This window comes from Borostomias antarcticus, assembly GCF_949987555.1.
Source record: "Borostomias antarcticus genome assembly, chromosome: 25".
Taxonomy (NCBI): Eukaryota; Metazoa; Chordata; class Actinopteri; order Stomiiformes; family Stomiidae; genus Borostomias; species Borostomias antarcticus.
In genome coordinates this window covers 6749471-6770665 of record NC_140258.1, presented here as the reverse complement: position 1 = coordinate 6770665, position 21195 = coordinate 6749471, and the positions used below count along the sequence as shown (strand labels likewise).

The 21195-nt window shown below is 48.8% G+C and overlaps 1 protein-coding gene across 1 annotated transcript; it reads left to right on the top strand.

Moving 5' to 3' along the window:
• Positions 1-3638: 3638 nt before the first annotated feature.
• arhgap22a (Rho GTPase activating protein 22a) lies at positions 3639-18559 on the top strand (the record flags this gene model as incomplete). Its single annotated transcript, XM_084458761.1, has 10 exons — positions 3639-3672; positions 6677-6873; positions 8414-8501; positions 13007-13135; positions 13327-13537; positions 13787-13919; positions 14106-14179; positions 15310-15431; positions 16999-18082; positions 18340-18559. 10 exons carry the CDS (start codon positions 3639-3641, stop codon positions 18557-18559), a joined length of 2292 nt encoding a protein of 763 aa, XP_084314887.1.
• Positions 18560-21195: the final 2636 nt, after the last annotated feature.

Genomic DNA, 21195 nt, shown 5'->3' with positions numbered 1-21195 from the left:
TCTCTCTCTCACTCTCTCTTTTCCACTCCTTATCTCTGTCTCCTCTCTCTCTCTCTTTCTCTCTCCCTCTCTCTCTCCATCTCTCTCTCTCGCTCTCTCTCCTCCCCTCCTGATCTCAGTCTCTCGCTCATCTCTCTCTCTCACTCTCTCTTTTCCACTCCTTATCTCTGTCTCCTCTCTCTCTCTTTCTCTCTCCCTCTCTCTCCATCTCTCTGAATCAATGTTATAGTTCCTGAAGGACCAGCTGCTCCTTGTCCATTAGCCAATGAAACCATCTCGCTGGCTAATCACCTCCTTCTAATTTCCTGTGCTGAGCAGATCTGGTCCAAGGTCTAACTACTGATCAATCCCACGTGCATTTCATGACTTGTACGCGTCTGATTGTGGTATTATATATATTTTTACATTTTATTTAACCTTTATTTAACCAGATAAAAGCATTGAGATAAAATCTCTTTTACAATACTGACCTGGCTAAGAAGGCAGCAAAGTTTCACATTGAAAGACACAACAAGGACATATAAAATACAGAGAACAACACAACTAAATACACAAAAGGCGTAGAGCATGTGGGAACAATAAGAAATTAAGGTGTATTACTACATGAGCAGCTGGTGGTAAGGACTTCTGATAATTTCAGTTTAAAGCTGGCTAAAGGAATAAGTGCCATCAGTTTGAGGCTTGACTGAAGGTCATTCCAAGACCAAGGACCAGAATAAAAAAGGCTCCTTTTTCCAGCCTCAGTCCGCACAGCAGGTACCTGGAACCGTATCCAGGCATATGGTGCTTTGATACGTAGTATGATTGTGTCTGATTGTGGTACTCTACAGTATGATTGTGTCTGATTGTGGTATTCTACAGTATGATTGTGTCTGATTGTGGTACTCTACAGTATGACTGTGTCTGATTGTGATATTCTACAGTATGATTGTGTCTGATTGTGGTACTCTACAGTATGACTGTGTCTGATTGTGATATTCTACAGTATGATTGTGTCTGATTGTGGTACTCTACAGTATGATTGTGTCTGATTGTGGTATTCTACAGTATGATTGTGTCTGATTGTGATATTCTACAGTATGATTGTGTCTGATTGTGGTATTCTACAGTATGATTGTGTCTGATTGTGGTACTCTACAGTATGATTGTGTCTGATTGTGGTATTCTACAGTATGATTGTGTCTGATTGTGGTATTCTACAGTATGACTGTGTCTGATTGTGATATTCTACAGTATGATTGTGTCTGATTGTGGTATTCTACAGTATGATTGTGTCTGATTGTGGTATTCTACAGTATGACTGTCTGATTGTGATATTCTACAGTATGATTGTGTCTAATTGTGGTACTCTACAGTATGATTGTGTCTGATTGTGGTGTTCTACAGTATGATTGTGTCTGATTGTGGTACTCTACAGTATGATTGTGTCTGATTGTGGTACTCTACAGTATGATTGTGTCTGATTGTGGTATTCTACAGTATGACTGTGTCTGATTGTGATATTCTACAGTATGTCCATTCTCTTTAGATGATGTGTTCAGTACATGCTCTCTACAATGTGACCACATTGGTGCATGGGAAACAATATTGTGTTTCCCTTTTTTTTGTACAGAACTGAAGCAGAATTGAACAGACCAGGAGGAAATGAATGTCTATATATGAGCCTTTGACTCAACCTGAAACAACCAGACTCTTCCAGTCCATCAGATTGCTGAATGAGAGAATGTCTCATTTTGCTATGGAGATAAACCAATAATAGCCTCAATCAAAGAGCAGTTTGTCCTGTTGCTTGTATAAGTGGTGTAATTACATCTAAAGAGGAAATGTATAATGTGTTTAGCCATATGTCAGCGTATTTCACTTCTCTGTATCAACACACATCCGGACATCGACCCTGAGCCACACAGACTGACAGAGGGGTAGAGAGAGAGAGAGGAGAAAGGGGAAGAGACAGCAACTCAGACTTCTCTCCTCAATGGGGGAAGATCTGCAGCTTGGTTTCTCAGCCCAGTGCTCATACTGTGTGTGTGTGTGTGTGTGTGTCTGTGTGTGAGCGTTACCACCGGCATAGTGGGATCTTCAGCCGGGCCAAGAGGCGTCTGTCCATCTGTGATGACGGGGTAAGCAGAATGACCTCAGACATTCTTCGTCCTGACTCTCTCACTGCTGCCACTGTCCTGAAGGCATCCTCACTATGCCCCCGCCTCTCTCTCTCTCTCTCTCTCTCTCTGTGACTTACCGGCATCATCTCCCTCGTCTCCCTGCAATTATCAATTATCTAGCATTATCTATAGGACTGAGATCTCTGTGTTACCTCTGGAAAAAGAGGGTGTGGATGTCAGTTTGACATCTCTCTCTTTCTCTCTCCCTCTCTCTCCCTTTCTCTCGATCCATTCTGTTGTTCCCGGGTCCAGAGAACGTTACGGTCCCATAGGTAGATGGGTCCAGCGCCGTGATGAAGCCCGCCAGGTTCAGAACCCCGTGGCCCAGCGACACACAGAGGAGACCGTCAGGTAGGGAAGCGGCAAGATGCTCCTCAACGCCACCTGTCTGCCTTCGGGTCCGTGCGCACGTCATCCTCGTGTCTTTACTACGTTATCATATGTAATTATACGATACTATACTAATTTTCTCGGAGCGACGTTCACCTGAGCGATCGGCCACACTGTCAGATGTATCTCGAACGCTTCCGTTGTCAGTCACGCGGTGTCACATATCATACGGCACCACACTGTCGTCCCGGCGCAAAGGGACGCTGCTCTGTGTGTCGGAGCTGAAGCATCTCTCTTACCAAGCGGAAAAGTGACACCCGGTGATACTTAATATCCATGCTCGGTACCGTCGGCAGCTGCGGGGCTGGGTCAGGGGTGCTGCCTGTGTCCCTGCACGATCTCTTCTCTTCTGAGGTCCAAACGGAACCGGAACCTCTCCGTGGTCCCGGACCCGTAGACCTGATATGCTCCGAGGGGCCGTAGAGGGGAAGGAGAGAGGAAGGGAGGGAGAGGGGAGAGATGACAGAGGACACGCGGCCAGAAATATTTATAGACAGTGACAAATAGATTCTGAGACACTGTGCAGACTACGGAGAGCAAGAGAGAGTGACGGAGAGAAAGAGGGAGGGGGGGGAGGAGAGGAAGGGAGTGGTCTGGGCTGTAGGTAGGCTAGGAGAACAGCACACAGTGGGACAGAGAGAGAGAGAGAGACCAGGAAGAAGGACAGAAAGGAGGGGGAGAGAGTCTGGGAGCAGAGCGGAGAGGGTGTGCGTGAGTTTCAGTGTGTGTGTGTGTGTGTGTGTGTGTGTGTGTGTGTGTGTGTGTGTGTGTGTGTGTGTGTGAAAGAGAGAGTGAGGTAGTACAAGCCGGAGACTAGTCTGTGAGTGTAGGGCGTGACTGAACGGCAAGGGGGGAGAGAGAGAGGGAGAGGGAGAGTGAATGGGAGAGAGGGACAGAAAGGGAGGGAGGGAGAGAGAGATGCTGGAGGATGAGGAATAAGAGGGCGAGGCGGCAGTGAAAAGCGGCGTGTGTGTGAGCGTGTGTGTGTGTGTGAGTGTGTGTGTGTGAGTGTGTGTGAGTCGGGAGGCAAGCGGTAGAGAGTGCAGACATGTCTGTGAGAGAGGAAGCAGCTCACCAACGCTAGCCATGCTGAGCCCTAAGATAAAACAGACACGCAGGGGTAAGCACTCCTCCTTCTACTCTCTCCTCCTCTCCTCTCCTCTCCTCTCTTCTCCTCTCCCTTCCTCGCCTCTACTGTCCCATCCTCTTCTCTTCTGTCCTCTCTTCTCCTTACCTCCCCCTCCATCCCTCTCCACTCCCTTCCTCTCCTCTCCTCTCCTCTCCTCTCCTCTCCTCTCCTCTCCTCTCCTCTCCTCTCCTCTCCTCTCCTCTCCTCTCCTCTCCCTTCCTCTTCTCTCCTGTTCTCTTACCCTTACCCCCTTTCCCTCCTCTTATTCTGCAGTCTCTCTCTGCATACAGTAGCTAACACCGGCGCGCTCGTGTGTGTGTGTGTGTGTGTGTGTGTGTGTGTGTGTGTGTGTGTGTGTGTGTGTGTGTGTGGTTGTGGGTGTGTGTGTGTGTGTGTGTGTAGCAGTGAGCCGAGAGGCTGATAGTACGGTAATACAGTGAAGTACCGGCAGCACTGTTCCTGGTTCTGACCGACCGACCAGCTGACTGACTGACTGACTGACTGACTGACTGACTGACTGACTGACTGACTTGCTGACCAGCTGTTTCCTCCCTAGTACAGACTCCCAGGCATGCAGCAGATGTGTGCATCTCTCAGCGATACTAGTCTAATTAAATATTGTACCGGCATCATTGAATGTCATGCCTTTCCTAAGCAGGTTAACCAGGGCCCATTTGGAGTGTAGCGGAGAGCATGCACTTGATGCATGATGTCATATCTGTACTGTATGCCTGAACATTCTGCTCGTTAAGGCTGGAAGACGGCATACACAGGAACGATTTTCTGATATTTTAAGTACATCGATTTGCAGATGCTTGTTTAACAATGTCCAAGGTCGTAGGCTTGTTGGCCAACTGTTGGACTGTCTCTAGGTGTCTACCAGGTGATTGTTTTGTTCAGCCTGCAGTTGAAGAAATGGTTTTATTTTGGGTTGGTGCTGGATCATTGTTGATACCAACAAGGAGTTGATTTTAACAAGGTAGTGGCATGCATGGCTTACTGCTGCTGTCACAGAACAACTGGGTGTCAAACATAGATCATGTCTCTGTCCTCTGTGTGTGTGTGTGTGTGTGTGTGTGTGTGTGTGTGTGTGTGTGTGTGTGTGTGTGTGTGTGTGTGTGTGTGTGTGTGTGTGTGTGTCTGTCTGTCTGTCTGTAGACATGCCTTTCACATGACTCTGTGGAAACAGATATGGAAGCTGTAAATCTAAGAACAAACTTGTCCCAGAGATTATTATGATGCAGAAATAAACTTATTTATTCTGAGCTGGGCTGGATGTACTGTAGACTTTGAGGTGAAACATGAGGCGAAGTGAGCTGAAATATTCATGCCGTTTCTTAATCTCGTCCTGTTCTCATATTATGAATGTGGAGGTCTTCAACCAAACTGCAGCCATGAGAGGATCGGTTCAGTTGCTCTGAAATCTGAATCACAGCATTAAAATCGACCTTGTAGCTGAATGTGAAAACAAGGATTTCAAAAATTAATTGTGTGGAGACTTGTACTGGTACACTTCACCATGGGACGGTCTTAGAGGGGGGGATTTAACGCTCCAGTAGACGGGGTGATGATTATAGTGATCATGAGGAGGGGGAGGAGAGTGATGATGATGAGGGTGCATGTGGTCTCTTTCCTAGCAGGCATGACTCAGCAAATGAATCCCACACAGAGAGGAGGGGATAGAGAGAGAGAGAACCAGACGAGATACAGTATGAGATAGCAGAGTGAGCGGTTGGAGAGAGAGAGAGAGAGAGAGAGAGAGAGAGAGATGGAGGATGAGGAGAAGGAGGATAGAGAGAGGGCCCAGCCTCTTACAGGAACTCTCCCCATGCTGTCCTCAGCAGAAAGAGGGATGCAATTAAGAAAGAGAAAGAAGCAATTGATTTCTCTCTCTCTCTCTCTCTCTCTCTCTCTCTCAGCCAGCAAGAATTGTCCTGCTGTCCCTGACTCTCAGCTATAACCAGGGCACGGGCACACACGCATGCACACACACACACAAACAAACACACACACGCACACACACACACACACACACACACTCAGCCTGATATATAATCCATGGTTTTAATCAGAGCCCACTCTGGGCTGTCACAATGAAAACTGATCGGGACCATACTGTATCTGTTCTGTGTGTGTGTGTGTGTGTGTGTGTGTGTGTGTGTGTGTGTGTGCGTGTGCGTGTGTGTGTGCGTGTGCGTGCGTGTGTACGTGTGTGTGTCTGTAGAGAAATGCTGAAGGAGAAATCATCATTGCTGCAGTATCTGTGCGTGGGTCTGTGTCTTTCTGTCGTTTGGTCTATCTGTCTGATTAAGGCTCTGTCTGTCCATCTGTCTGTTTATCTACTGCTACGATCTGCTGCAAATGCATTTTTTAATTGTCCAATGAACTGAATGGATGTATAGTTCCACTAGTCAGTCAGTCAGTCAGTCCGTCCGTCCGTCCGTCCGTCCGTCCGTCCTTCTGTCTGTCTCTCCATCTGTCTGCCTGTCCATCTGTCTGTCTGATTGGGTCTCTCTCTGTCTGTCTGTCTGTCTGATTGGGTCTCTGTCTGTCTGTCTGTCCGTCCATCTGTCTGTCTGATTGGGTCTCTGTCTGTCTGTCTGTCCGTCCATCTGTCTGTCTGATTGGGTCTCTCTCTGTCTGTCTGTCTGTCTGTCTGTCTGTTTGGGACTCTCTTTCTCTCTCTCTCTGTCCATCTGTCTGTCTGTCCGTCTGTCTGTCTGATTGGGTCTCTCGCTCTCTGTCCATCTGTCTGTCTGTCTGATTGGGTCTCTCTCTGTCCATCTGTCTGTCTGTCTGATTGGGTCTCACGCTCTCTGTCCATCTGTCTGTCTGTCTGATTGGGTCTCTCTCTGTCCATCTGTCTGTCTGTCTGATTGGGTCTCTCGCTCTCTGTCCATCAGTCTGTCTGATTAGGTCTCTCTCTCTCTCTCTCTGTCCATCTGTCTGTCCGTCTGTCTGTCTGATTGGTCTCTCTCCATCCGTCTCCCTCCAGGGCGGTCTAAGAGCGTGGTCCTGGGGGAGCTGTCGCGCGTGTCTCGGCCCTGTTCCCCGCTGGGCCAGGAGAGGGCCCTGCGGGCTGGCTGGCTGAAGAGGCAGCGCAGCATCATGAAGAACTGGCAGCTGCGCTGGTTCGTGCTGCGCGCCGAGGCGCTGTACTTCTACAAGGACCAGGACGAGGCCAAGGCACAGGTACGAGAGAGGGCCTGTCTGCAGCACTCCACCGCCCTCTGTCTGTTCACTCCAAGCCCGGGGGGGGGGGGAGGGGGCGGGGGGGGGGTATTCTGATGGCAATCCGTAACGTGACGGAACGCCACTAGAGTTCCACCCCATATCCGGTAAATGGACTGCACTTATACAGTGCTTTTATCCAAAGCGCTTTACAATGAAGGCCTCTCACTCACCCATTCACACACACATACAGTACACACACCAATGGCGGCAGCTGCCACGCAAGGTGCTCGCCTGCTCATTGGGAGCAATTTGGAGCTCAGCGTCTTGCCCAAGGAACCTTCGACATGTCGTCAGCGGGAGTCGGGATTCTAACCGCCGATCCTACGATCATTGGACGACCCGCTCGACCTCCTGAGCCACAGCCGACCCATATCTGCGTCACACTTCTCGTCTGGAGGCCCCACAGTAATGCAGGAACAGATAAAAGAAGGCGGGTAGTTACATGTTCATTACATCGCCCTTGTCAGCTTAAGCTTTCCTTGGTTGGTCCTGGAGTGAGAGAACCTCATGTTGTATACGTCTGCAGAGTTATAAAGTTGACAAAGGATCCTTACCCCTTTAATCTTCTTTCAAGTCGAAGAATATAGCAGAGGGACACAAGATGACACAAGTTCATGTGTTATTGCAGAGTAGCTCATACATGGAAGGACGCGTGATGATCCGTCATACTGTATGCCGTGTCTGATCAATAAGTTTCTCCTGGGGATGGTTGATTGATCTGTTGTCCATCTGAGGGATGGGTTTAATGATCCTGAGAATTCAAATGAACGAAGAACATCACTCAACTCAATGACGTGGTCCTCACAGCAAATATCAGACTCTCCATCCACTCCCAACTAATTCATTCATTCATTCATTCATTCATTTATTCCTTCATGTGAATAAAAATAGTTTAGCTGATAGTGCTTGTCCAATATGGAATATGTATTCATCTCAATCTCCACCGTCACCGTTTCAGTCTGTCTCTCTCTCTCTCTCTCTGTCTGGTAATGTAGCCTACTAACTGTCTATGGTCATGTACTAACTGTCTATCTGTCTGGTAATGTTCTACTGTACATGCCTGTCCCACCCCCCCCCCCCCCCCCATCGACAAATCGCTAGCACTCCCCCCTGCCCCCGCCGACAAATCGCTGTCCCCGTGTTGTTGTGTCCGGTTGTGTGTGGTGTCATGTTGCTTGTAGTTCTTCTTGTTAATGTGTTGTTGTATTCCGTTAAACCTCCTGAACCTGCTCTGCCTGCCCCTACTGTCTGCGTCTTGGTCCGACCCCTCCTGTCTTCACACCCCTCCCAGCTGCCCAGAGCCCAGAGTGGAGAGGCTGGAGTCTGGAACAGTTTACACATGCCAGTCACGTCCTTGGCTCTCACCGCTTACTGATTCTGACATCAAGAAGAGGGTTCTCTAATACTCGTTCTCTTCTTTAAATGTCTCTCTCTCTCTGTCCCTCTCTCTCCCTCCATCCCTCTCTCTCTCCCTCCCCCCCCCCTCTCTCTCTCCCAGGGGTGCATTCCTCTACACGGCAGTCAAGTGAATGAGCTGCCAGCCAATCAGGATGAACCTGGCCGCCACCTCTTTGAGATTGTTCCAGGTGAGTTGGCAGGGTGACAACACCCTGTCACCCTATCACTTCCCAGCCCAACAGAAGGTCTAATTTTGTAGCCTGAACCTGCAGCCTGATCACACAAGCTCACATTCTGTTTCACTCCACATATCAGTAACGCATCCGTTCAAACTGATCTCCAACCAACCAGATATTGGTCTGGCCAATCACAACCGTTCTAATATATCTAATATGGGGTGGGATTGATATGATGACTAACCCATGTTTCGTTACTCTGATTGGTTGTAGGTCTATCCAATTGCGTGCAGAGGCATTTCTCATCTGCAACCGTTGATATTGACCAGGTTTCCCGAATGAGTTAAGAAGCACTTAACTCCAAAGTACTTCTTAACTTCCATAAAAATGGTTGCTTAAGAAAGGTTCCTTAAGAAGGTTCTTTATCGGGAAACGCGACCAAAATCAAAAATGAACTGAGAGTTTCCAGACTGCATTCTTGCAAATTGGGTCTGGCGAAGCCAGGCTACTAATTGTGTAGCTCTAGTGGGAAATGATCGTCTGGTCTTTGAGAACATCTGATCTTTGAACACTACGAGTATATAGAAAAGTGGATGGTTTTCAGAGCAGCAGATTTGATTCAGATGTTGTGTGGTCCGTCTCATAAAGCAGTTATTCCATGACAGTGCGTGCATGGACAAGATGGCAGAAACGTCAACAATAGTGCTGTTTGTTCCTACTCTGGACATGCAGCCTGGGGTGGTATTGTATGTGTGTGTGTGTGTGTGTGTGTGTGCGTGTGCGTGTGCACTGTGCACTTGAGCGTCTGTTTGTCTGTTGTCTCCCACTCTCTCTGTGAGAAAAGACCACTACAGTATGGCTGTACTGAAGGACTAGAATATGAAGGACCTTTGGAGGAACTTGCTAGAGGATTTATCAGTGGATTTATCAAAGGATTTATCAGAGGATTTCTGTGGCCTTTGAAATGCAAGAGAACTACAACCAAAATGGTTTAATTTCTGCAATCGTTAGTGGACTTAGTAGTTAGACTGTGTCTGGCTGGGATGGTAATGTCTCATTCTAGGTTTTTGTCCTGGCATGGCATGTCCCCTTGACAGACACACACACACACACACTTATGTGAGGGTAACTGACATGGCACAGCTGTAGATTTCCGTTAACTATATCAGCTGGGTACACCACAGGCACCGCCTCACCCTCTCACCCTCACCCACTCACCCCTGTCTTCTGGAGTCAACCATGGGCCAAGACTGCTGCAAGCACCACACCCCAGCAGAGGTCTGTCCCCAGGGTAAGGAAGGGAGTTTGTAGTTAAGATGGCAGAGGGTAGACATTGGTGGTGGAGGGCATAGCTTTGTTATGTTGGAGGGTTTTGGAATTTCATAGAGTTGGGGATTTTCTGTGTCTAATTTGGTTGGTTTGGCGCTGATCTGTACATTGAGACATTGGGCTGGCAAGAGTCTAATGCAATGTACTTTCACGCTTTGGCTTTCCCTAATTTTACAATAGTATGACCCTATAGGTAAGGTGCATGTACTGTACGTGTGTGTGTGCGCGTGATTCTGCATCCCATTTTCTCAGACTAGAGCAGTCTCTCTCTAGGTCGTCCTCAGACAAGCCCTCCATCTGCGTTTCCAGCCATCTCCATCCTCCATGCATCTGGCTAGCTAGTGAACCCTTAAAACCCCAGGCCAGAAGAGCTTAGAGGGATACGTACTATTGTGACAGACTTCATTCTGCCCTCTGCGTTGTTTCCTTTGTCTGTCGTTCATTTGACCCATCTTAAGGGATTGCCCAGGTTGGGATTCGAACCAATGTTTTTCTGAGCTCGCCCTTTAGCGATACACCATTCTATCCCGCTACGCCACCGGAAAAGCTACAGGTAGCCATTTGATCACGCAGTTGGATGGTATTTATAGGCGAGTGCATTTTACTACTCGATGACAACTCTACTCTTACCTCCTCATTACACTTTGCTACGTTTGATTTTATTGAAGTGCTTTTGAGGGTTTTTTTAAGTTATAAAAAAAAGGGAGTGAGGATGAGGGGGGGTGCAGTGTCATCTTGGCATATCGATTACAGCCAAAACACAGAAAAAGGGGGGAGAGAGAGAGTGCGGGTGCACGGGTGCGTGGGTACGCATGCGCGCGTGTGTGTGTGTGTGTGTGTGCCCGCGCGCGCACAGAGAAACAAAGCTGCATTCCGTTTCTGGGTCATTTTTTCTCTCACACATGCTACTCCTGTACCTGCCGCCCTGCAGGCAGCGCCTGGCTGCATACAGCCCCTCCGTCACGCCATCATGGATGAGAGCCCCCGTCTGCTCACCCAGGTGTCCATTTGCAGATTTATAACCTGGTTCCATGATACACTCCCTCAAAATCACATTGGTGATGCTTTCTCTAGAAATAGCCTCTTCGTTTTTTTGTCGAATCTCTGTCCTAGAAACAAGCTCAATGTCTAACTGAGGTTCTACTGGTTCAGGGTAAATGAGGGTTGGCATGGTTGGTGAGGGGTGTCCTGCTGTGGGCACAGGGGTGGCAGGGTGGGTGAGTAGTAGGTCTGTTTGAACACCACAGGTGAGCTGGTGGGGATACCGTAAGGCTGGTAGTGAAAACTGAGCTGAGCCAATAAGAAAATGATCTGTTTGGTCATGCATAGTAACTACAGTTCTATGAGAGGAGCGAAGCCCCACAGAGCAAGCTCCTTATTGGCTTATCCTATCGTAGCCAGCTACGTTGACTGATAAAAGAAAAACATACACACACCAGCGACCTATCAGAAGAGATGCCCCACTATTTAAGGGAACCAAACCCGCTCATGTCCTCCTAAGCTGAAACATTTAGTGAGCTTTTCATGGAGCTCCGCGCCGAAGCGCAAGCTCCTTATTGGCATGTGGAGCTACACAACCGCACCATACACTGTTGCTGAACCCACTAACAAAAGGCCGCCAAGGTCACAAAGCCAGAGCTCAGCTTGGGTTGTGCGACGACACCAAAAGTTAGCACAACCCAAGCACTGACGCACTCAGCCATCAGAGGGCAGGGTAAGGCACGAGGAGAGAGCTGGACAGGGCGCGGTTACACACCGTAACATAACCCGCCAGGCTTCGCCCAAACCCACGAAGGGACAGAGATGGACCGTCGCTCACCCGACCAGTCCCGTCACAGGCCAAGAGAGGCCACTCATGCCCGATGCTGACTCTCACTGGCAGCTGTCTGACGGAGACAGAGGGCATGCTCGATAGATAGTAGCGGACAAAAGGGGACGGTGACGACCAAGTTGCCGCCGCACAAATGTCCACCACCAACACTCCATTATACTGGGCAACCGACGTGGCCACGCCCCTCGTAGAGTGTGCCCGAACAGCCCCAGGTAGAGGGCGACCAGCAGTCTCATAAGACTTGGTGATGCTCTCTCATATCCATTGGGAGATGCCCTGTTTCGACAGTGGTGAAACTACTTGCCCGGTGGGTTTACAAACCAACAGTTGGGGTCCAGACCGCAGCCATATGCTTGACATACCCAGCGCTCGCACAGGACACAACAGGTGCAAGCGAGCATCTTCCTCGCTTGCATGAGGCAGAGGATAGAAAGCACACACCTCCAAGTCTTGCATGCTGAACGTGCTCTGAACCACTTTCGGCACGAAAGAAGGGTCCGTGCGCAATGCAGCCTTACTCCCATCACCAGTGTTCAGAAGGATGGTCAGCACGCACAAGTCACTGACCCGCTTGCCCAACGTCAAAGCGAGGAGCAAAGAGGTTTTGACTGAAAACCACTTGAGGGAAGTCTGCACCATTGGCTTGAAATTAACTTCAGAGAGCACGTTCAGAACCAACAAAAGATCCCAAGGTGGTGCTGTAGCCTTATGCACAGGTCGCACTCCAGCCTAAAGACGCTTGATCAGCGAAAGCCCGTAGAACATGGTCCTATAGCAAAACTCTCATGACACACGGAAGTAGCGCACGCATACACTGAACAATGGACGCCCACTAAACCACGGTCATGATTCACCAGGAGTTGGAGAAATTCAAGAACCGTCGCGACCAAACACGACTCGGGTTCGACATCCCTCTCCTCACACCAGCACGCAAAAGCGGCCCACTTGCCAGAGTAAACTGTGGCAGTGGAGACCGCCCGCGCACTCTGAATAGTGCTGATCACAGCCGGATAGAGGCGTCTACCAGACAATCTCCGCCATTCAGTAGCCAGGCCATCAACGGCCGAGCCGGTATCTGAGGCACACAAAGCGAGCCCTCACCCTGGGACAACTCATTCGGCCCATTCGGGAGAGATTGGTGACGCGAGGCTAGCTTCAGTCGTCAGGAGCTGAAAGTTTCTAGGAGAAGGATAGGTCTGATAGGTCGCACGGGCGTGTATGATTTTCTTTTTTCAGGCAACGTAGCTACGATTGGATAAGCAATAAGGAGCTTACCCTGTGGGGCGGAGCTCCGTGAAATAGAACAGGGACTGTAATGTCTGTGTGTGTGTGTGTGCGTGTGTGTTTGTGTTTGCAGGAGGAGGTGGGGAGAAGGACCGTATAGGTTTGAGCCACGAGTCCTTCCTGCTGATGGCCAGCTCTCAGAGTGACATGGAGGAGTGGGTCAGGGTGATACGCAGAGCTATATGGGCCATGCTGGGGGGAGGTAGGACACACACACACAGACACACACACGTGGACACACACACACATACGCACGCACAGACACACGCTACAGTATGTATAGTGACCTTTGTGCATGTGTGTGTGCCGTGAATGCATGTGTGTGCCTGCCTGTATCTGCCCCTGTGTGTGTATGTGTGTGTGTGTGTGTGTGTGTGTGTGTCGTCTTCCCAGGAGTGTTTGGGCAGCACTTAGAGGAGACCATGATGTGCGAGGGAGGGTGTGTCCCTCACCGCCGGGTCCCTGTGCTGGTGGAGCAGTGCGTTTGTTTCATACGTCAGCACGGCCTGGCAGAGGAGGGGCTCTTCAGGGCGCCCGGACAGACCAATCATGTCCGAGAGCTGCAGGACGCCTTCGACCGGGGAGAGAAACCAGTGTTTGACAGGTGAGAGATGCCCGTTAGACACTAACACACACACACACACACACACATCCACCTAGACTCATAACTCATGATAGTTAGTACGAACAATATGCAATGCACACTTCCTTAGTCCACTGGCTGTAGACACATCTGGACAAGCAAGGTCTGATGCACCCACCGAAATATACAGTACACACACACTCGCACACACACGCGCTGCATGTACAGTTTGACAACTTCTGTTGTTCAGTCCTCCTTCCTGTCTTGCAGTACCACGGATGTCCACACAGTGGCGTCGTTGCTGAAGCTGTACCTCAGGGAGCTGCCAGAGCCGGTCATCCCTTTCACTAAATTCACTCAGTTCCTCTCCTGTGCCCAGCTGCTCACCAAGGACCAGGAGACGGTGTGTGTGCGTTTGTGTGTGTGTGTGTGTGCGTGCGTGCGTGCGTGCGTGCGTGCGTGTATTGTGTATATGTGTGCATGTTTGCATGAGTGCGTGCATGTGTATGGGTGTGTGTGTGTGTGTGTGTGTGCATGCATGCTCGTGTGTGTGAGAACAATAACATGGCATTGTCCTGTCTGTATGTAGGGGATCCAGGACCTTATCAAGCAGGTGAAAGCTCTTCCACAGGTCAACTACAACCTCCTCAGATACATCTGCAAGTAAGAGTCCTGACACACTGGCACTGCATCTGGTGTCACGCACCCACAGACCCAGGCACATCCCCCGTAGGTGACAGCCTACTTGGCTGAGCAGACCCGGCCCGACCCTATAAACAAAGCGTTTAGGGCTTTGTCAGCTGCCAGCAGTAGATAGGTGTTTACTGATATTGGGCCTGCATATGATAACACAAAATTTGCAGGCCCCAATGAATGTTGGCGTGAGGGCATGACCCCCCAACATTGTTTTTTTTACAAAAACAGAGGGCCCCATATAGACTTTTTGTTTAGGGCCCCCAAAAACCTTGGGCTGGCCCTGTAAAAATAGTACAATAGTCGGAATCCGGTGTCTCTGTATGGATAAGGTAACAGACTACTGTCAGGAATCAGAGTACTGGGAGAAAAAAGGTTGAGGGTTAGGCTAACACTACCCTAACCCTAGTTTTTCTGAGTAACTGATGAGAAATAGACAAACATGTAAAGCAAAGAAACCTACAAAAAATCCAAGGCACTTTTGTCTGATGCAAAATGTGAAAAACGGCTTATTCTCTTACATGGCAATAAGGAATAGGCCTACCACCGACGATGGCGCTACCTCCATCATCAAGACAACGTCTGACGTTCTTAGTGTAGAGAAAATTCGTAACCCGGGTATTGAAACACTGTCAAGCTATCCAGGCAGTCTCAACACCCACGTTTGCCTCACAGGAAGTGACACACTGTGATTCAGAGTGTTGTGATGCATGTCTTTCCCTCCTTCTACCATCTGTGTGAACGCTACAACTACAGTTATGTCCGTCATTGGCAGACTGTTGGTGAGGAGATGCTCAGTCACACTATTCAAGTTCCACTGAACGAGATGCAGGAGGCACTTTGGCTGTCAGGCTGTGTATTTGGGAAAATGGCATGCTCATTATGAAAGACTATTTTTGGACTGGTGTGTTATGTGATTGCTGTGTGTGTGCGTATGTGTGTGTGTGTATGTGTGTGTGTGCGTGTGTGTGTGTATGTGTGTGCATGCCTGTGTGTGTGTGTGTGTGTGTGTGTGTGTATGTGTGTGTGTGTGTGTGTGTGTGTGTGTGTGTGTGTGTGTGTGTGTGTGTGTGTGTGTGTGTGCATGCATGTGTGTGTAGGTTTCTGGATGAGGTCCAGGCCCACTCCAGTGAGAACAAGATGGGGGTTCAGAACCTGGCTACAGTGTTTGGACCCAACATCCTTCGGCCCAGGGTGGAGGATCCAGTCACCATGATGGAGGGTAGATACGGAGCACATGACCTTCTGTTCTTCTACAGTACTAGATAGTACTCAGTGGTCATCTGTTCAACTCCCCCAAAACATGAGCCTTGTAACATCTATATATGAAGTAGGGCTGCCCCCTGAAAGTCGACGCGTCGAAGCGTCAGTCGGAGACCCTTAAGTCGACAGAGATTCTTTAAGTCGATTTCTGCTCCACTGTCAAGGACTAGGAGGTGGACTAAGATCAAGGACAGGCCAATCATTCGTTTTAGACCTAGGCTATTACCGTAGCTATTTGTTGGGCTGTAAAAGAAGAGTTAAGACTGATATAGCAGAGGGAAGAAGGCAGGGAGCCCCTCTCCCCTCCGCTAAGCGTGTAGCCTAGCCTAGCCTACTATGCGCCAGCAATCACGTGCATTTCCCAAATGGAATATCACACTGCTTTCCTAAATCAATCTTCTTGTATATCCAATGGTAAAAATCGGGTCTCCCATAGACAGCTTGAGCTCTAACGTCTGTGAAAATGCTTTAGTGACAGCCAAAACATTTCCTTGTTGACTGCTGCCCAACGTATGAGCCGAGCCGATTCGCGCAAGAATTCAAATGCGCAGTTGAGGAGACTATCGTCAAATTGCCCAACCCTAATGTAGGATATGTGAAACTGTATAAAAACATGGGGCATCCGAAGTAGATGGACAATGCTAGATGATTCATGTTTAACAAGAAAACAGGTGTATTTTATTGTGCAGCCTGCAATTTTGAGTTGAAAGTTTCACAGCTCTCCCGACTCCGGCGGTCTCCCCTCAGCCTAGACATATGGGGGAGGGGGGGGGGGGACGAATCTCCCGACATGTCACAAAATGGATATGAAGACAAAATGTTTAAGATATTGATAACCTGTCTATTAATTATCTCGATTATTAGTGGTCCAAACTATGGACAATGCAAGAAAGAGGGATGGGCTGCACTTGAAACAAGCTATCAAACACATTCGGAGGCAGCGGAGAGGATTTTAGAGGAGCGGAAATATGAGCAAGGCTAATAATTTATTTTGAAACTTTATTCTACTTTTTTGTTAAACGGAAAATAATAAACACCAATCAAGGTAAAATAGCCCAATAAAGGCTATTCAAGCATAACCTAAATGGACGAAAGTTCGTTCAGAAAAAGATTGAACAAAATGAAGCATCCCTCCATCTTATTCCACAAACCGATAGCCAGGCTATTCTAGCTATTTAAAATGCTGTAATTATGTAACTGTCATTCTCGTTGATTTCAAATACCCTAACCTACTCAGAAATGTGCCTTGGCAACAATTGATTGTTTCTATAGGCTACCAATATAGGCCTAACCAAAATAATCACGGAAACTTGATGTCAAGTGATTTTCTGATAGCCAGGAGAAGAGAAAAAACACATCGACGATTCGACGCGTCGCTTTGAACACCAAGTCTGAGTCGAATCACAAAATCCTGAGTCGAAGACAGCCCTAATATGAAGTTATATCATGATGCCTTGGTCTGAAATGGCTGAGACTGTTAATGTGTGTGTGTGTGTGTGTGTGTGTGTCTCCTTATCCCTTGACAGGCAGCACCCAGGTCCAGCACCTGATGACCGTTCTCATCAGTGAGCACGCTCGCCTGTACGAGAGAGATGAGGAGGCCACAGAGACAGAGACACTTACCCCAGCGGACGTCCCGCGGAGCTCCACCAAACGCTTCATGGTGGGGTGGTCCTCCCAGGAGGAGGTGGACCGCCAGGAGCCCCCCTCTCCCTCGCCAGAGCCCGGGTCCAGATCCCTGAAGGAGAACCTCCAGCCCCCCCGGCCCCCCAACACCATCTCCCTGGACACTAAACCCACTGAACTGACCGTCCCTGGACAGACAGATGGGGGAGAGGAGGGCAAAGCAGAGACCAAGACAGATGGACAGATGGATAGAAAGAACGAGGGAACGAGTGAAGGGGGGGCGGCCCTCAGCCCTAGCAAACAGTCCAAAGCCCTGACCGCCTGGAGGTGTTCCCTCAAGGCGGGGTCGATGCCTGGGTCCGGGGGGGCCAAGGGGAGGATGGGCGGGTCGGCGGGGGATGTGTCAGGGGTCGCCGCCGGGGCAAACTGGCTGATGAACGGCCTGTCGTCGCTACGCGGCCACAGGCGGACCGCCTCGTCCGGGGAGAGACTCAAAGACTCCTCCCTCTCTCTGAAGGACTCCACCCTCTCTCTTAAAGAGACCTCGCTAAAGAACTCCCAGAAAGACTCTCTAGAAGAGCCTCCCCCCTCTTGCATACGCCCCTCCCACCGAAACTCCCACTCGCACAGACTCTCCGCCTACGACAACGTCACGGCCACTCCCTCCAGTGTGGGCGCATCCATCGAGTCCTCTGCTTCCTCTGCTTGGGCTTCCTGTGAGATCTCATTGGCTGAGTCGGCAGGAAGTGAACCAACCTCACTGGACCATGGGAAAGGGCATTGGGAGTCGGGGAAGGGTCAGGGGGACAGCCACGAGGTTCAAGATCTATGTTCGAGCAGCGCCGACTGCGGACAGGCTGACCCCAGGGACGTCCTCATCAGGCATCAGGGGTCAGAGGTGAATGAGGACCTGACCGGCATGGTGATGGAGCTGAAGCAGGACCTGAAGAAGCAGAGGATCGCCTACGAGACCCGCATACGCAAGTACGACTCCGGCTGAGCAACAGGAGCCAACTGGCTGCACAAAGCTTAATGTCATCACAGTTATCTTGGTATACCCCAAGTAAGACCCAGTCAGAGCTAGTCACCGTTAGATGGACTTAAATCAAGATGGCTCCATAGAGAAGTCTTCGATTAACAATGTTATTATCACAGTATACTGTATGTGCTGGTATCAAAATCAGAGATATGCTGTCTCCAAGTCTCTTTACACCCACCCCCCCCCTCGGTTCTGTCCCCAGGCTGGAGGAGTCGTGCTCTGGGTTCCAGGACCAGGTGACTCGCCTGGAGGAGGATCTGGACCAGGAGAAGAAGCGGTTCTGCATGCTGGAGATCCGCCTGAGGAACTCTGACAGGGCGCGCCAGGACGCCGAGAACCGGAACATTCTCCTGCAGAGGGAGATGGAGGAGTTCTTCACCACGCTAGGAGACCTGACCACAGGAGCAGGACGGACCACCTAGACCGGGACACGACCCAAGAACCACCTGACCCCAGACACCTACTGTACCTAGCCCAGCGGAGCTCCTCCAAGCCTATCAGAGAACAGCAGAACTCCTCACTCTTCCTACTAGCCTGTCAGGGAACAGCAGAACCCCTCCTACTAGCCTGTCAGGGAACAGAAAAACTCTTCCTACTAACCCCTCAGAGAACAGCATAACTCCTCCAAGCCTATCGGAGAACAGCATAACTCCTCCAAGCCTATAAGAGAACAGCAGAACCCCTCCAAGCCTATCAAACAACAGCAGAACTCCTACTAGCCTATCAGAGAACAGCAGAAGTCCTCCTACTACATTAGCCTACACTGTATCAGAAATGTTCCTTTCTACACTGGGGGACATGTGGTCCAGCTATATCCAAAACATCAACAGCTCTGAAGACCAATGCTAGACAGTTCCAACACTTGTCTAGCATGGCTGGTGGCACCTACATACAGTACCACACATTAATGTGGAGCTACCTGAACCAGGTGACTTTGGCCTCTCCACAAACCTACGGAAATATTGTACAGTAGATTGAAATTGATGTATGCCATTATATCATTAATGTACAGTATAGACATTTTTAGTAAAATGCCTTATTGATCAGACATATATGTCATGTACAATATACAGTAGTTCTCAATACTAAATAAAATGAATAAATAAATCTTGTATATTTGTTTATAGTATCATGAAACAACAATGAAATGCTTGGCAAAGCCCAACGTCTCACGCACTACCGACTGAGCTAGCCAGGCAGCTGTACAGACGGAGGTCTGCAGTGGGAGGTCCTTGTTCATTTGCTCTCACTACTCATCTTCTTTCAAGAAATAAGAATAAATATAGGCTACCTGCAAGCAGGGATGAGGAGGCCAAGCAGTCCAGAAAGGCAGACTGTGGAAAATGGATGTGATCATGTTAAAAGTAGGCCTACAGCTGTAAACACTGATATCAAGTTTTATGTCAATTGAGCAAAGATTGGGTTTAACAGATATGACCACTCTTCCATTGGCTGACAGGCGAACACTTTGGACAATCAAAAAAACATCCCATAAATTTTGTGAGGTTTGGTCTGAAGATCATCTGTTCAAATCTTGGTGAAGATTGAAAGAGAAAAGAGAAAAATTGTGGCCTGTGATTTTTTTTTTTTACTTTTTCATAAAATCCAATATGGCTGATAATCCAATATGGTGGAAATTATGTCAAAGCATTGAGCCAGGCTTGATCCAAGGAATCCAACGGTACATAGGGCGAGAGGTAGGCTAATGTTTTCGGTGCCGTGCGTGTGTGTGTGTGTGTTTGCGTGTGTGTGTGAGTTTGTTAGCAGGATTACACAAAAACTACTGGACCAATTTTCACAGTGAAACTCCGGGTCTGGTCCACGGGCCGCCCCAACACGACCAGCCATTCACCTCCATTCATTTTTTGAACCAGGATTATAATAAACCTACCTGACCGATTCTCATGAAACTCAGTGGAGGGGTGCAGTATAGGCCAACTAATCGCTTAAATCCAAATCACGGGCCAGATCCACAAATGAAAACAAGACTTATAACGAAGCCAGCTCGTGTGGGGGGTGCTAGAGACAAAGGGTTTGACCTGGGGGGTAACCGACCGCCTTTCCGAAGGTTCCCCATTCCGATGATTGAACTCCATTCATCGGAATGGCGGCCCTTTCTCTTTATTGGAAAGGGTCCTATTCCGAAAATTAAAATAGGTCTGCCACTCCGAAAACTGAGTCGCCTGTGTCCCAGAGTCCTGACAGTAGGCTATATGGCGAGCCTTAAAAAGACGTATTTCCCATGTAGCCTACCCGTCAGTGATTTTCACCGGGGATGCGGTAGCCTAATTACGGCTGAAATTACTGTTTTTCCAGCGAACTCCGAGGTCCTCTGGTAGGCTCATTTTATAGCTATCCGGATTGATATGTCAGATATTTGAATAGGGGAGAGCGGGGCGCGTTGGAGCATGAGGCGCGTCGGACCACTGGGCTTTTAAGGTGATCTGTTGTAGCTACAAGGACATATTTTGGTGAACACACCTCTCTACGTCACGTCAACCTATCCTGAAGTCGGCGGGGGTATTTGAAAATCTTTAAACATTTTCCTGGCGATCATCTATTTTTACCCCATGTAAGTGTTTTTTTTTTATGCTAGTGTTTTTTGATTTATACCTTGTGTATACATGTCACAGAATCCAAACATATATCATTTTAATCACTGTTTTAGTGGCTATAAGATAGAATAATTTTCGTGTTTCATGCTACATACCACTGAGTGACAGCTAGCCAGATAGCTAGCCTCTGGTAGATGGGGCGCTTTGGACCACTGTGGTCCAACGCGCCTCACATTCAACAATCATGCATTTGTGGGACTTTAGTCAAGTTAGGGACATTGTGAGACACCCCCACTTGTTTTATTTTTGCATTTTTTAGGTACTGGGATACTGTATTTTATTCACTTGCAATTGAGATAGGCTATTCATGTGCATTTATCACGATTTTAATAGGTTCATTATGGCTAGAACGGGTTAAGCCGCAAACGCACTGGAAGCTTTTGGTGCGTGATCGGCCATTTAAAACAATTGGTGTACTTCAAAACGCTAGTGTCAGACTCTTC